Raw genomic sequence first — 17,292 nt, 5'->3', positions numbered from 1 at the left:
GTCTTAGTAAATTGAAATGTCATTCAGGAAGTATAAAGGCCAAACAATCGTGTGATGACTTTACATCCAGAGATTCAAAGATTCAAGTATTTGTGTGGTTGCCATGAATTTACTTGAAGCATTCTTGTTTTTCTTCTTTCAATTCAGTTCAGTATAATTCAAACTAATTGAGAAGAATATAATCATAATTGCCTGATACAGCAAATATAGGAGGAGCATGGCTACCTTAGAAGTACAAGAGTCAACATTTAGATCACTGTGGGAATCTGTACCCCACCACAAACCCCATGGCAATTATGACATTTCTGACCCATTGCCTATAAAAGTTATTTTTAAACATTTTTTAATCCAGAAAAAGTTGCATTACACTTTATTTTGGAAAAAATATACATCACAAAAATAGTTTGCAAAGAGAAACAGTGGTGAGTTTTAGTTGGCTTTTCATTTTATCTCTTTTATCAACCTACCGTATTTATAGTAGTGTCACTTTCTGTGGAATGGTGTATTTGCTGGAGTATTTGAGTACAGAAGCTGAAACATCAGCTTTTTATTTGGGGTTATACAATAGTAGGACTGTCTTGTTTTTATTCTGTAAAATCAACTGTGTAGATGAGTATTACTTGAAAATAATTTTTTGATACAATTAAATTAATGCAGAAGAGGGATCTAAGAAACCATTATTTCTGAAACAGAACTATCTTTGGGCAAGTCTGCAATCTCTTTGTATCTCAGCTTCCCAGTTGAGAAAATGGAGATAGTACCTGGCTGTAGTTTTAGTGGGGATTAATGAATTAAGAATATTGAGAGCACCATCTGGTACTTACAAAGCACTTTTAACTGTTAGCTGTTAGTATTATTTTCCTTCTCATTATTACACCTAAGAGGTGATTGTAATAATGGTTTAAATTTAAAGTTTGGCATTATTTAACTTTTTTTCCTTCTTTTCAGATGACCTGTATAGAAAAAGCAGGAACAGATGAGAAAATGCTTATGAAGGTCTTTCGCTGTTTAGGAAGTTGGTTTAACCTAGGAGTTTTGGACAGTAACTTCATGGCGAACAATAAGTTACTAGCACTCCTTTTCGAGGTTTTGGTAAGTAATGGCTTTGTTTATGAAAGTATTTTTACCACGTAGTCACAGTAGTAACTAACCTTCGGGGACATAGCAGTGTTTTCACATTTCTGTACAGTGATTGGAAGGTGTATAGTAAGAAAGCAGCAATGTCTCTTCCTTGTTACCAAGTTACCAAATGAAGGTATTAATATTAATACTCAGGATAGAATGTAGTTAGGTTTAATAGGAAAGCAGTTTTATGTGTAGATCAATGATTTACATATTAAACAACAAGTAACAAAAAAACCAGTGGTCTCTTTTTTCTTGTTTTAAAAATATAATAATGGTCATTGGGTCTTTGAGACAGTTACAGATCAGAATATTATCTTTGTAGTTGTGATAGTTTATTTAAGCATCAAGGTATGTATAGGGTGGATTTGAGGCTTTTGAGATTAATGGAATAAAAAGTAGTGTCTTTTTATGTACTTGTGCATGTTTTCCATAAACTTTGAAAATAATAGTACCTAGTAATACATTATTTTGTCTTGGTAGATAGGAGTAAGTGAGTGCATAGAATAAGACTACTTTTTAGAACAAGAAACAGAGCAATGTCTCAAGCACATATCGAACAGGTCTTTGGAGATGGGAGTGATTTTGTTTCCTTTTCCTGGATAGTCTCTTTCCATGAAGTCATATTAGTATGGAAGCTCTGTGTGTACTGGTTAGTGCACTGTTATTTAGAAGATGGTAGCATGATAATGGGTTGATATCACTGTGAATTAAAGAAAAAGCACATTCTCCAAGGAGACATTTTGGTGTTTCATTGTTGTTAGTGTATTTATGCTTCATTCTTGCATCAGGAGCTAAGACTCGGGAAAGTTAGGACACTAATAATTGTTTTGCTAGTCATTGTCTTTGTTGCCATGTCTATTGATGCCCTACCTCAGTAATGGTAATTTTGGTTCTCATCTCACTAAATTGTGTGAAGAATAGTCAGTATAAATAAATTAATCTCCCACTTTTGTTTAAAAATTTATGAATATGAGGGGCACCTTGGTGGTGCATTCAGTTGAACGGCCAACTCTTGGTTTCAGCTCAGGTCGTGATCTCAGGGTCGTGAGATTGAGCCCTGCTTTGGGCTCTGTGCTCAGTGGGGTATCTGCTTGAGATTCTCTCTCTCCCTCTCCCTCTGCCCCCCCCCGCTCCCTCTCTCTGTCTGAAATAAATAAATAAATCAAATTTATGAATACGATTGATTACATATGAAGGGAAGGCAGCTTAGAATACATATCAAACTCAAGACAGTGGTTACTTCTGGGAATTAAAATAGGGGTAAGGAACAAGCCAAGTAGTATGCCAGCATTATATTATCTTCTCCGCTGATCCAGTGTCAGGATCCCTCTGCCACTTAAAAGACGAGTGGTTTTAGAGTCAGAGTCAATATATTCTCATTCTTGCATTCATTCAGTGATTCAAAATCATGCCATATTTTAGTTTGCTTTGTGTTTGGACCACAACTTTATTACAGATATATAGCCTTTTCTCCCATAGTTTTTTTTTTTTTAAGCTTTTATAAATATGCTGGATATATATACAAAAGAATAAATTTGAACATTTATTTAACTTTTAAAACACAGTAATAATAATAAGTATTTTTGAATCCACCTCTCAACCTAAGAATAAGCTAATGAATAATTTGCATCTATCTTTGTGTTCTTCCAGCCCTGCTTGTATTAACTCTTTCCCCGCCCTGGAGGTTCTAAATGTCCTTGTTTTTTATTATTCATAAAAGACTAATATGCCTTCACTAAATTTATCCACCCTCTCAACTGTACTCTTCTAAATAGAAACCCTAGAGGTCTCTTTGAACTCTGCTCTAGTTCGTATCAATTGCTCTTTAGATCTACTTCCCAGATGTCGTTCTGGAGCTTTTCTTTATTGTGCTTCTGGATTGGATTGTTTTTTGAATCTCCTCAGATACCTTCCTCAGAAAGATATGTGGGAAGTAAATTTTGAGTTTTTGCTTTCCTGAGAAATATTTATATTTCGCTTTTATTCTTGATTGGTGGTTTAACTAGGTATAGAGTTCTAGATTCAGTATTCTTTTCCTTCAATATTTCCAAGGCCTTTCTCTCTTGTATACTGGCAGGCATCATTGCTGATGAGACGCTAAATAACTGATTTTTGCTCCTTTCAAAGTTACCTTCTCTCATTCCCAGAAGCTTTAGGATCCTCTGTTGAAATATGATGGTATTCTGAAATATGATGATGATGTATTAGGTAGGTATGGGTATTTGAGACTTGTTGGACCCTTTCGTTTTATTTTTTATTTTTTTAAAGATTTTATTTATTTATTTGAGGGAAAGGGAGTGTGTGCCAGTGCGGGGGAGGAGCAGACGGGGAGGGAGTGGGAAAGAATCACAGGCAGACTCAGCGCTAAGTGTGGAACCCAACGTGGGGCTCAGTCTCACAAGCCATGAGATCATGACCAGAGCTGAAACCGAGAGTCAGGCTCTTAACCAACTGAGCCACCCAGACGCCCCAGACCCTTTCATTTTAAATAGTACTTGAATATCAGAAAAAGGATGGAAAAGATTTTCACAGACTAAAACAGGGTAGGGAACACATGGCATTACATTTGGAGAGGTGGTATGGAAAAAAAAAACATGGAATTTTAGAAGTCATGTGACTGTGATTGAGGTACAAAAAGGCTGATTTGTTTGGCATATAGGGAAATAGAAATAAGACAGGGAAGATTGATGAATATTGCCTGGTTGAAGGCCATGACTGTTAGGCTGTTATATATTTAAAGTACATGTTCAGAAATGGGCTATAATTGTTTTGCTAGTACTTGAATTACAGCTTAATGATCATAACATCTTCCCTATTCCTGCCATCTCCCAGCAACAGGATAAGACCTCATCCAACCTACACGAAGCTGCTTCAGATTGTGTATGCTCAGCTCTCTATGCCATTGAGAATGTGGAGACTAACTTGCCGTTAGCCATGCAGCTTTTTCAAGGAGTCCTAACATTGGAGACTGCTTATCATATGGCTGTGGCACGTGAAGATTTAGACAAGTGAGTGATTATTTAAGGCAGTAGCCCCAGATTCCATCCTTTGTGATTTTTTAAGACTCTGGATAAATATAGACACCACAGCCTAAAGATGCTCTGTTATTCTCGAATGAACCTAGAGTGGCAAATTGGATGCAGAGGGAGAGGTTGGAATCATGGAAAGTAGTAATTTTTTCCACTCACAAAGGATAAGGCTCTAAGAATTAGGAATGAACTTTGGAGTATCAAGTGTGATTTGATAAGGATTTTATTCAAATGTTTTAGTAATTGAGAATTTGAACTGACTTATGAGTGTTTTCCTTATATGTATAAAAACATATGATAAGGAAAGGTGGCTTTTATGGAGATTTTGATACAGCATAGCTAATAATCACTACATGTCCCTTAGGCCAAGGATCCTTTTACTTAATTAACTATGTCTGTGAGTATGTACATATAATATACAGATTTCTGACTTGGTGCTCTCATTACTCTTTCATTTGCAGAGTTCTGAATTACTGCCGTATTTTCACTGAACTATGTGAAACTTTTCTTGAAAAAATTGTTTGTACTCCAGGCCAAGGTCTTGGCGACCTACGAACTCTGGAACTGCTGCTTATTTGTGCAGGACATCCTCAATATGAGGTAGTGTTTGTATTATGCTAAACCATTTTCTCCAGGTTATTTGTTGCATATTACCTATATTCCATTGCCATCCATCTAGCTTTTTATTTGTGGGAAACTATAGTCTTATTTTTGATTAGCGTGATGTGGTGGTTTCCTCTGTTAGAGTTTTTCTTTTAAATTATATTTGGGTTTCTGCTTTGAATCCTTTTCAATTTTCTTACCCAGTTAGCTGGGCTGACTGCTGTAGGCACCTCAGGGAACCCATTAGGAAGAAAACTTACTACCTTTTAACTGAGCCCCCTCTGTAGGTCCAGTTATTCTTTTTAGAGCTTTACAGCTAAAAACAAAACAAAACCACATAAACAAAATCTTAACTGTATAAGTCTTAACATCCAAAATTTTTTCTCCAAATGGTGAGTGGGAATGAGAAAGGGATTGAAAGGATTTAAAAGTCTACTCCATTCCAAAATCTCTACAACACCCTGCCTCTTAAAAAAGTTGGCTAGATTTTTTTAAATCTTGTTTATTCAAGAAGTTTTACCTCCTCTTAATAGTTATAGGAAATGAGAAACAACTCCCAAATTGGGTATTGTTTTAAATAGGTCTATTTTAGATCCTTGATGGGAAAAGGATGGTAGGGCCCCTCTAAGGGAGGAGCACGGCTCTGTGATTCTCATCTCTTTTTCTCTTATTCATTAAAAAAAAATGACTTGATCTCATGAGGATATCTAGATTTGGATGAAACACAAAACATTTATGGGAGTAAGTGTAGCACTATTTGATAATTATCACTCCTTTAAATAGTGCCATAAGTAAGATAAGCTGTGGATAAAGTCCCAGACTTTTTCTTCTCTTTCAGTCCCACTCAGAAAAGTAGGTGAGTAAAAATGACACAAGGTTGGTATGTTCAGGGATTTGCAGATCGTTTGTCTGTCAAGAGGTGGGGTTTTTTCCTTTTTCTTTTTTTCTTTTTTTAAGATTTTATCTCAGAGCATGAGCACAAGCATGAGCGGGGGAGGGGCAAAGGGAGAACCAGATACCCTGCTGAGCAGGGAGCCCGATGTGGGGCCCTATCTCAGGACCCTGGGATCAGGACCTGAGCCGAAGTCAGACGCTTAACTGACTGAGCCACACAGATGCCCCTGTCAAGAGGTATTTTAATCTCAAAACATGAAATGATTTTAGATTTGAGAAAAAATATTTAAAAGAGACTTCCATTTCTGTGTCTATTTCTCTAAATTCAGAATCCATTATACTGTTGGAGAGTTACCAGCTAAAGAGGGACTGTACACCCAGTTACCGTAAATGGATTTTGGGGCCTACCATGGGAAGCTAGTTTGGGAGGATAGTAATAAATCTGCTAGAGAACAGGTGGCTTCTTAACTGGCTCTACTCATATTATTTTAGATTATATTTTCTTTCCTATATGGTTCTAGTAATAAAAGTGTCTTTGTATTCCATTCCTTTTCTGATTCAAATAAACCTTTTCTTTTTCTTTTAATTTGACAGGTAGTAGAAATTTCCTTTAACTTTTGGTACCGACTCGGGGAGCATTTGTACAAAACTAATGATGAAGTTATTCATGGAATCTTCAAAGCTTACATTCAGAGGCTGCTTCATGCCTTGGCTCGACACTGCCAGCTAGAACCAGACCATGTAAGTTCCCTTCTCCACTTCTGCAGATCTTAATTTCCTACTCTTTTCAGTGCTAATTTGAAAATGAACTAAAAAGATAATAAAGCTAATGGAATCTACAGGTTTTCTGTCACTCTGTAGCATACACTAAAGAAATCAATACCAGTGTAATGAAGAGTGAGTATAAGGCTTATATAGAAAGAAATAAGTTCTGCTGAGCCAGTAATTCTTCTCTTAGAAATTTACCTTAAATAATTCTGCTGAAGAAAAAAAAATGGCTATTTTATATATAAAGCATTATCTGTAAAGTAAAAAAAAATGATAAACTCATGTACAACAGTATAAGGAGATATAAGGAAAGTTACATAAATTATGATGTTGCAGCTTGATGGACCATTATGCAAAATAATGACTTTTGAAATAGCAGTAATTGGTTTGCTAAATGAAAAAAACAGAATGTAAAATTTTATGTGCTGCTGGGCGCCTGGGTGGCTCAGTTGGTTAAGCGACTGCCTTCGGCTCAGGTCATGATCCTGGAGTCCCGGGATCGAGTCCCACATCGGGCTCCCTGCTCAGCAGGGAGTCTGCTTCTCCCTCTGACCCTCTCCCCTCTCATGCTCTCTCTCTATCTCATTCTCTCTCTCAAATAAATAAATAAAATCTTTAAAAAAAATTTATGTGCTGTATTTTTAATGGTATAACATGTAGTTGGATTAAAACTAACACAAAAGAAGTATTTGTGTGAGGTTGTGGTGAATTACATATGATTTCCTTCCCCATACACATACAGTACACATTTTTCTTTATACTGATTTTATAATTTATAAGAAAATATAGAAATAATCTACTTGCTTAGAAGAATATATACTAGAAATATTATAAAATAGCCTAATTGGAAAACTCTTTAACTTCCATTCTTTGCTTAGTCTCTTAAATCTTACAGCATTTATTTCATCCTTTTGATTGTTGGTTAGTTGGTTTAATTCCTCTCCTTTAACCCAGGACTTGAAGAGAGTTTTTTCTCATTGCTCACAATTAGCTCTGATGTGAAAACTGTAATTGTCTTTGTTCTCTTCATTTTAATGTTAACATTATTGAGTCATGGTATTTTGCACCTTCAAAGAATCTTAGTGATGATCTAGTCTAGTGGTTTTCAACCTTTATTTTTTGTTGTTCAACTGAGGAATTCTATCTTCAACTACATCTTCCATGGAAGCCTAATATGTAAATAAAAGCAGGGCTTCTGGCTTCAGTTGGCTCTACTTGCTTGATCCCGTTCTTCCTTTTGCTAGTTCCCTGGCACCATTTCCCTTGCAGCAATTCCTTATACTTGTGGATATATAGTGCTTTATAATGTGTGGAGTGCTTTATAATTCCTTACCTCAAGATAGCCATCATTTCCCCCTCATTCTCTGACTTTAATTTCTTCATCTTAAAGCAAGGAGGTTGGAGTAGATCAGCAATTCTCAATAGGATTTTCCACATAGTCATGGATAAAGCTTGGACTTTATCAGCTTTTCACATCAGCTTTTTCCACATAGTCATGGATAAAGCTTCTTATACATGCCCTTAACCATCTCCCAATTGGAAGCATGAAATATGAATGATCTCTATATTTTTTAATGAAAATTTTCAAATATTTGGCAAAGGTAAAAATTTTATAGTGAATGTCTATATACCTACTACCTGAATTCTACCATTAATATTTTACTATACTTGTTTTATGTTTTATTATATATCTGTCTACCTATATAAAATTCTTTTTAAAGTCTAAAATTCTATCTTGGGGGCACCTGGGTGGCTCAGTTGGTTAAGCGGCTGCCTTCGGCTCAGGTCATGATCTCAGGGTCCTGGGATCGAGCCCCACATCAGGCTCCCTGCTCCGCGGGGAGCCTGCTTCTCCCTCTCCCACTCCCCTGCTTGTGTTCCCTCTCTCTCTGTGTCTCTCTCTGTCAAATAAATAAATAAAATCTTTAAAAAAAATAAAAAAGAAAAAGAAATAAAATTCTATTCTGCATCTAGCTGTTGACATAATGACTGATTCTGGTAAATCTTGAACCATGAAGCTTCAGGGGCTTATTCAGTACTAAAAATAAGATTAACTTATAAACTCTTTTTTTTTTTTTAAAGATTTTATTTATTTGAGAGAGAATGAGAGAGAGCACATGAGAGGGGGAAAGTCAGAGGGAGAAGCAGACTCCCTGCTTAGCAAGGAGCCTGATGTGGGACTCGATCCTGGGACTCCAGGATCATGACCTGAGCCAAAGGCAGTCGCTTAACTAACTGAGCCACCCAGGTGCCCTAGCTTGTAAACTCTTAAATTACCACCTCTCCCAGGTCACTTCCCACCCCGACCACTCAAATTTTTCAACAACAGAGCAAGGTGTGGCTTGGAAAAAGGGGTAAAAGGAAGAACAGTTTCTCATAGTAAAGGTAGAGGATAGGTTGTATTGACTTTACATACCTAAAAGTTTAGGAGACCCTATATAGTAAAATATCCCTTGATTTAGGCAACTTATCTCTTGTTCACTGGGACTAAACTGCTTAATGGCTTTTTCTTTATTGATTTTATAGAGGTCAGTGAAAGCCTTAGTGATAAGTTTAAAAGAAATGTTCTCTGACTTGAAATTTCAGGAGGGGGTTCCTGAGGAGACTGATGACTTTGGAGAGTTTCGGATGAGGGTATCAGATCTGGTGAAAGACTTGATTTTCTTGATTGGGTCTATGGAGTGTTTTGCTCAGGTAAGTCCATTTGGAGATTCTTACTGGTTTTACTGATCACTTGAGTTGTGTTCTCTTCTGTGTCTTCTGTAAATATTCCACCTTTTTCTTAAATTTTAATGGCTAAATGGGACAGTAGATATGCGGGTGCCTAGCACACTGCCTGGCATATAGTAGCTTTGTTTAGTATCTTAACAAGCCAATTGCAGTCTGTGGATGGTTCAGTTATGGTTTACTCTTATTATTCTTGCTGTTGAAAGCTGTTCTACTTGTCCAGTCGGAATGGAAAATCATAGATAAACCTTAAGGACCCAAGGTATTTATAGGGAACTTGGACCTAGCCAGGAAAAAATAGGCAAGTTTTTCTGCTTTATTAATTATGTGCCAAATCCTGGCAACTCTTTTAGTTATTTGGCATTTCCTTTATCCACACTTATGGTTAGATTCGTGTGCAGTTTCATCCCAGAGGTGACTATACTAGAGTAGAAGATTCATAGTCCTATGATTTTCCTGACAGTGAGTAACATTTTACCTCCTAAGGTTGCAATCATCACCATTCCACATCACTTAACATTAGCATAATTTCAGGCAGTTTTCATATTGCTGGATCATGCTCTAAGCTCTGAAATACTAGTTTTGATACTTTATCAGCAATAGTGAACTAACCTTTATTTTTTTGGTAACCCAGCCATTTTGTATATTTGGGGGCATAATCTGATTTAGAAAGTGTTAATAAAATTAAACCTATTTTTCTTTATTTTAAGCAAAGTGTATTTATTGATCTAATTACAAAGGGTTGGAGATTCCTAGAAAGCAGATTCAGTGAGATCACCAGATCATAAGCAGATGACCTGTGTTCACATTTCAGCTCTTCTGTCATTTGCTATGTGGCTTTGAGCAAGTTACTTGTTCAGATCTCAGTTTACAAATTTACTTAAATTGTTAGTGTTGTCCAAGATGTATTCTGTGGAACACCAGTCCTATGAGATGTTCTTGTGGGGAGGGGAATCCTCAATTAAAATTGGGAAATGACTTAAACAGTATATCAAAGGCTCGGTGAAGTCCTACAACAAGAGAATATTTAATTTTATCTTACTTAGTAGTGTTTGTTATTTGACTACAGAAACCTTATTTAAACTCAGTCTTAATCAGATGGATATACCCTGGGAAATTTCTGGACTAGAACATCTCTGAGTATTCTGCTTGGTCTCCTTTTTTCCTCCCCTTATGGTATTCTAAATAGCTACTTTTTAAGAATTTAAACGACTAGTGTTGATGCGGATAAGTCTTTTAAACAATAGAAATGTAAAATCAATACATATATAAGAAATTTACATTGTATCTCAATTTTAAGTGTATTTATGTATTTATCAGTTATTACAGAGATCAGGAAAAGACATTCATGTAATATGTTTTGCTTTTCCATAATACTCATTTTGTGGGGGCAGATGATAATCTTGATAACACTCTTGGGGAATCTAACTGGGTTTATTTCAGATATTAAAATAGCAGTTACTTGTAGTTAGTGAAGATGTGAAAAATGAAATAATATTCTCCCCTGGCTCAGAGATGATTAATTTAGAAACAAGGGGCTGGATTTATTTTAACTAACAGGATTTTTTGTTTTGTTTGTTTTGGAATTCTATTCTGTTTTCCTTTTAATGGATCCATAATCCACCTCTTCTTCTCTAGTTATATTCTACTCTGAAAGAAGGCAACCCACCCTGGGAGGTGACAGAAGCGGTTCTCTTTATCATGGCTGCTATAGCAAAGAGTGTTGATCCGTGAGTGTCTAATAAGTCTTTTGCTGGGAACTCTAAATATCAAAGGAAGGAAAATTACACCATTTTTCTCATATGGTATATGTTTGGAAACTCAGAACTTCTTTTATAATGCTGCCTAGTCTTCTGACTTCTAGAATCTATTCCAGAGTAGCGTGCATTGCTGATATTATGTTTTAACCACATATCTTAGAGTTAAAATTATTTTGTTCTTGATGCTAGGAAGATAATGCTGATTTATTTTTCCAACTGAGGCTCCCTTGTGAAAGTTGATACAATAAAAAATTTTGTTAGGCTGTTAAATTGTTGGTACTTCCTTAAAAGCAGTTGAATAGACACTAATTAGCTCTCATCTGCTTTCGGACCTTGGGTAAGTTCTCCTACAAATATTTCATTATATTGTTCTCCTTTTTGTCTGCCTTAGAGAATCATTTCTGAGTTTCAGAAAGGCAAGACAGGCACCATTTCACCTTAAAAGAGTAGCAAAATCTAAGGGGCAATTATTTTTGTTACTGTCATGGGAAATTTTTAATTTATTAGAATTTGATTTCTAATTGAGTAGCATAGAAATTCTATTTATTATTTTAACATGAATTTCTAAAAACAAAGTTTGTGCTGTGAGTTTATAAATTGATGCTAATGTCCATTAAGTTTTCTTGTATTGTGATCAGATAACCTGCAACTGAGCTCTGTCCCAAGCCTTGGTTGAAGAGATGGTTAAGGCATGTATTCATGAAAAGTATAGTGCTTCTTACTTAGCTGCTTACTTAGGGTTTAGTCAGTGAAATCTTACGTTGTTTCTAATCCAGTAAATATTCAAGGAGAATAGAGTAGGTTTGTTTTTCTCTATTAAGAGGTACTGGTCCTGAATTACATACCATACTGTTGCTCTTAAATTCGTTTTGCTATCTTTTGGAACCTTCAGTGATAGTCTGAAGATTATTAAAATCACTTCTATTCTAACTGATATGTGCTGGTGTGAAAAAGGATGGGTAGAGAGTCTCAAAAATTAGCTTAGTGCTCCCAGGAAACATAAGGCATGAACGAGAAAAGATTTTATATTGTTTTTTGTTTATCCACATTTGAGGCCAACTGCATGATTATAATTTTTTAGTGTATATAAAGGACTTAGACTTAGTTTATCAGCATGGAGTGGTTTTGCTCTTATCCAGGACACTATTTGGATTTTAAACATCTTTTGTTTCTGGATTATATCCTACCACAATGGGGGCATAAAGAATTTCAGCCAATATTCTTGGGGAGTGGAAAAAAGACAAGGAAGGGGAAAAAAATTCTTGGAGCCATGGAGAGTATTTGGTTAACTTTAATTTTCCCTCATGTTCCAAGTCAGGGCACCTTTACTATTCCTGCAGCTTGTATTCTTATTCCTTTAGTTAGTGAGCTGGCCCACCCATACTTACCTGTTCTTAAAACTTCCAGTATCCAGCTATCAGAAATCTTTTGGAGAAGAACTAATACCAAGTGGTCTGTGAGAATTATTCATTCATTTAGCCATTCAGCAATATTTATTGAGTGCCCACTATGTGCCAGGCACTGTTCTAGGTACTGCAGATATAAGAATAACTAAAACAGATTCTTTAAAAGAAGACATTCATCCACAGTAAATGCCTGCCTCTCCAATTTGAAGAACGTTATTTGATAGCAGGATGTGTCTTTAGATACTTTATTGGCATTTAGAAGATTAAGGAGCAGTATGCTTCTCTGAAACAGTATCTTCCTATTTCTGTCTTTTTGCCTTAAAAAATTTTCATACCAGATGTTAAGGACTTTCATCCGAATGGTTATGTGTTTAGAAAAAAGCAATGATTTGTCTTTTTGCGGCCTGTTATTAGACCAGAATCTAACCTCTGAAATCAGTAACTGTGAGTACTTGCCTTTTGTACTCAGGGAGAACAATCCAACACTTGTGGAGGTCTTAGAAGGAGTTGTCCGTCTTCCAGAGACTGTACATACAGCTGTGCGATACACCAGCATTGAATTGGTTGGAGAGATGAGCGAAGTGGTTGATCGGAATCCTCAGTTTCTTGGTATGTGTGAACTCACTCCTCTGCAGCTGCTGAGAGTGATTTTTCTGATTTTGTTCTTTTGCTCTTGTTCACTTGTTCTCTATTTTTATTGGTAGGTAGACTATTGCTAGACACTGAGAGTAAATACTGTATTATGAGTTATTGCTTAGTTGACACAACATTTATAAACTGATCATCCTTTGAAGAAGGGATCTTTGAAAGATTAGATCTCTAGATAGGGAAACAGTTTGCTTCTAGTAGTCTGCTTTGGCATGAACATTGCTTTTAGTCTTTGGCACATGCTTGAGCTAATCAGAGTCCCTGTAGTTCTAACTTAGATGCTATTAATAGGCTAAAGCAAAGGAAAGGTTTTTTTCAGTGTTAAATACATGCTCCTTTTAAAAATCAAGAATTATCATTGGAAACAAAATAACTACAAATTAAAGTTAAGAATTTTGACTTACATAACCTTTGGATGCCCTTATTGGCTTGAAAAAATAAAGATTATACAGAGTAACTTTAGAATCACAAGTAAAGGTAGAAATCATTTATTTTATCCCTCTCATTTTGCAGATAAACAAATCCAAAGAGACTAAATAATTTATCTAGGGTAGTATATATTAAGCCCCCCTAATAGTCAGGAGTGATATGTTCTGAGAATTTTAAGAACCCCCCCAAACTCGTGAATATCATTAATTATATATTAAGTTTGATGTATTTCCTATGCTTATATTATTATCTTTTTTTTAAATTCCAGTATAGTTAACATAGAGTGTTATATTAGTTTCAGGTGTACAATATAGTGATTCAACAGTTCTGTGCATTACTCGGTGCTCATCAAGATAAGTGTGCTCTTAATCCCCTTCACCTATTTCACCCATCCCCCCCACCCCACCTCTGGTAACCATCCATTTGCTCTCTGTAGTTAAGAGTCTGTTTCTTGGTTGTCTCTTTTCTCCTTTGTTTGTTTTGTTTCTTAAATTCCACATATGAGTGAAATCATGTGGTATTTCTCTTTCTCTGATTTATTTCACTTAGCATCATATTCTCTAGATCCATCCATGTTGTTGCAGATGGCAAGATTTCATTCTTTTTTTATGGCTGAGTAATATTCCGATGTGTGAGTGTGCACGCATGTGTGTTTACACCCCTTCTTTATCCATGCATCTTTCAGTGGACACTTGGGTTGCTTCCATAATTTGGCTGTTGTAAATAATGCTGCATTAAACATAGGGGTGCATGTATCTTTTTGAATTAGTGTTTTCATATTTGAGTAAATACCCAATAGTGAAATTACTGGATTATACATTTATTACCACCTTTCAGCTTGATTTTATTTTACATGTGATCTTTTTTATTGTTTGAAACTCTTGCTTAAAAAGTGATGTTTCTTTTTTCTTATTTCTGTATATAGAGCGTATGATAGACATGCTCACATTATAGCTGAGATACTTTCAACATACCATTTAAAGATTTTTTTCAAAATACCTATTTTCTAGGGGCACCTGGGTGGCTCAGTTGTTAAGCGTCTGCCTTCGGCTCACGTCATGATCCCAGGGTCCTGGGATCAAGCCCCACATTAGGCTCCCTGCTCAGCGGGAAGCCTGCTTCTCCCTCTCCCACTCCCCCTGCTTGTGTTCCCTCTCTCGCTGTGTCTCTCTCTGTCAAATAAATAAATAAAATCTTAAAAAAAAAAAAACTATTTTCTGATTCTTAGATTCTTCACTTCTATTATCTGTCTCAACATTTGACTTTCTTCTCTGAATGGTTTTCCACAAGAAACTAAAGTGGGTTTATTTGTTAAGCCTTATCATTCAGTACCACCATGCAGTATCTCATTTAAATGTATGCCTCAGCAATAAGACAAATTGCTGCATGTTTGTACTTACTTTAGAATAGTTAAAACAATGCATTCCATTTGAGAACACAGAAGCCTGCAGTATTATAGTTCCCTATACTGTATACCTAGTTCTTCTGATTCCTAGGCTTAAAAGTTTTAGGCTTCTTTTGTGGAGGGAGCCAGGGGTTCATTCTGGTTGGTGTATCATATCGGTCATTAGACTAGAGATGGAGATAACATTTTAATGTGCTTTATGACATTCTTTTGATTCCTTCTTTTATGGTTTGGTATGAGGTTACTCTGACATACTTATAAAGTGCTCTTTTAATCATAAGTGATTTTTCCATAGAAAATCATTCTGATTTTTATAAAATAGGGTAAAAGACAAGTAGAATGTGCTTTATAGAAATTCACCAGTTTGATCAGTTTCTTTGGAACACTTACATTTGCTACAAAGTAAAACATTTACTAAAGCTCAATCTGCCTGTTTTTAAGGCCTTTTCTGACTATAAAGAAGTAAGTATAAAAGTGTCCACTTTAGATAACTGTCATTGTCCTGATTAACATAGGCTGTTTTTACATTGTGACTCATCTCTGAGTATAAATAATGGTAGCTCTCTGAGCTTTATATTCTTTCTTATATTACCTTATTCTTAATACTTGGATGGTCTTATCCACCACTGGTTTTCAAACCGTGCTGTGTGAAGGCCTAGCCATGAGGAAAGAAATAGAAGGTGAATAGATAGGACCCAGGGCTCCCTGACACTATGTCAGTGAGATCAGCTCCTTTTTTTATGTTTTATATATTGGAGTTTGAACACATTTCATTTTTTTAAATAGTTCTCTTGCTTAAAAGCGGGAGGGTGGGGGCAAGGATATAAACCTCTGTTCTAAGAAACTAGAAGTTTTCCTTGAGTTTCAGAAATGTAATCTCTACTGTGTGGTTTCTCTCCTTAGACCCTGTGTTGGGCTATTTGATGAAGGGCCTGTGTGAAAAGCCTCTGGCTTCTGCTGCAGCCAAAGCCATTCATAACATTTGCTCTGTCTGCCGAGACCACATGGCTCAGCACTTTAATGGACTCCTGGAGATTGCCCGTTCCCTTGATTCCTTCATGTTGTCTCCAGAAGCTGCTGTGGGCTTGCTAAAAGGTATTTACTCCAGATGTTAACCAGTAACATCTCTAAGCCACTTCTGGAGGGTTATCTTATACTAGTCATATCCCAGTTTTTCAGTTGCAGTATGCTTAGTGATGGAGAAAGTTGGCTGTTCCAGTCAGGGGAAGGTGTTGATTATATATACATGCATTCTTTTCTTAGAATATTTTAAGGCCATATAACTAATTCAAACTGCTTACAGTGTGTATAGCACAGACCTAAATTTTGGGGTGGCGATGACACATTTGAACTAAACATAGTTCCTTTTTGAGTTGGGGAAAGAATAAAAAGGGAGACCAGATAGCATTGCCGTACCAAAGTGGTAGGTGGAAATTTAAAGGTAGTGTGTGTGGATCAGTCCTATCAGTAGAAACTTGGTCTCTTAGTGGTCTTTAACCATTATGGATCAACTTTACTCTCAGTGATTTCCTCTCCAGAGACAAGCAGCCAAAGTGGTGATGAAGTTCAGAGTAAGAAGAACTAGAGATATTAAGGCTAGGAAAAAAGAAGAGACTTTAAGTATGATGGCTATTTTTAAATATTTGAAAGATTATCCTATAAAAGAGGGAACAGATTTATGAGTAGTAGTCAGTTGTTGACATGTACTGGCTTTTAGAAAGAAAACACTTTCTAACTAAACTCTGAAAACAGATTGGGGCACCCTGTGAGGTAGTGAAATCCTTACAGCTTGTAGTTAGAGGGGATTGAGAATATATCAAAAGATTGGGTAATATAACCTGTGTGGCATCATTTAAGCCTCTGTGAATAGCAAACAAGTAGTCTTGGCTAGATTGGGTGACCTTGTGTGGGAACTAACTGATCTTTCGTATATCTATGGCCAAGTTCCTTTCCAGTCAGTGTATCTGCATTTTCCAAGACAGATTTTCTTTTTGTAGCGTGGGTTTTTGTTGTTTCCATTCATAGGCATAGATAATAAAGCATTGAACCAGAGTCAAATATTCTTACTACTTACTTACTGCTAGTGGTTATTTCTGCCATCTCGTAATTTTCTAGTGAAATTTAACCTTGATACTGAAGTGACGTCTAACCTGTATGTTGTAGGATGTGGCATCTCAGTCATCAGTGATATCTTCTTAATAAAACTTTTTATTTTTAGATTTTTTTTAAAGATGTAATTATGGGGTGCCTGAGTGGCTCAGTTGGTTAAGCGTCTGCTTTCGGCTCAGGTCATGATCCCAGGGTTCTGGGATTGAGCCCTGCATCAGGCTCCCTACTCAGCAGAGAACCTGCTTCTCCCTTTTCCTCTGTCTCCTTCCTGTGCTCTCTCTTTCACGCCTCTCTCTATATACGTCAAATAAATAAAATCTTTAAAAAAAAAAAAAGATGTATTTTGAGAGAGAGGGAGAGGGGCAGAGGGAGAGAGAATCCTAGCTGAA

The 17,292-nt window shown here is 36.2% G+C and overlaps 1 protein-coding gene across 2 annotated transcripts in view; it reads left to right on the top strand.

The window, feature by feature from the left end:
- TNPO3 (transportin 3) overlaps positions 1-17,292 on the top strand; it is a 79,591-nt gene that overhangs the window by 35,304 nt on the left and 26,995 nt on the right. For both annotated transcript variants that reach the window (XM_027573635.1, XM_027573637.2), the window contains 8 exons: positions 949-1,092; positions 3,958-4,133; positions 4,616-4,754; positions 6,246-6,392; positions 9,006-9,113; positions 10,785-10,876; positions 12,782-12,921; positions 15,698-15,889. In XM_027573635.1, the coding sequence (XP_027429436.1) occupies positions 949-1,092; positions 3,958-4,133; positions 4,616-4,754; positions 6,246-6,392; positions 9,006-9,113; positions 10,785-10,876; positions 12,782-12,921; positions 15,698-15,889 (1,138 nt within the window). The remainder of the gene's footprint in view (positions 1-948; positions 1,093-3,957; positions 4,134-4,615; positions 4,755-6,245; positions 6,393-9,005; positions 9,114-10,784; positions 10,877-12,781; positions 12,922-15,697; positions 15,890-17,292) is intronic.

The sequence above is a fragment of the Zalophus californianus genome, chromosome 12 (assembly GCF_009762305.2).
Source record: "Zalophus californianus isolate mZalCal1 chromosome 12, mZalCal1.pri.v2, whole genome shotgun sequence".
Lineage (NCBI taxonomy): Eukaryota > Metazoa > Chordata > Mammalia > Carnivora > Otariidae > Zalophus > Zalophus californianus.
This window is presented reverse-complemented; position numbering and strand designations above follow the sequence as displayed.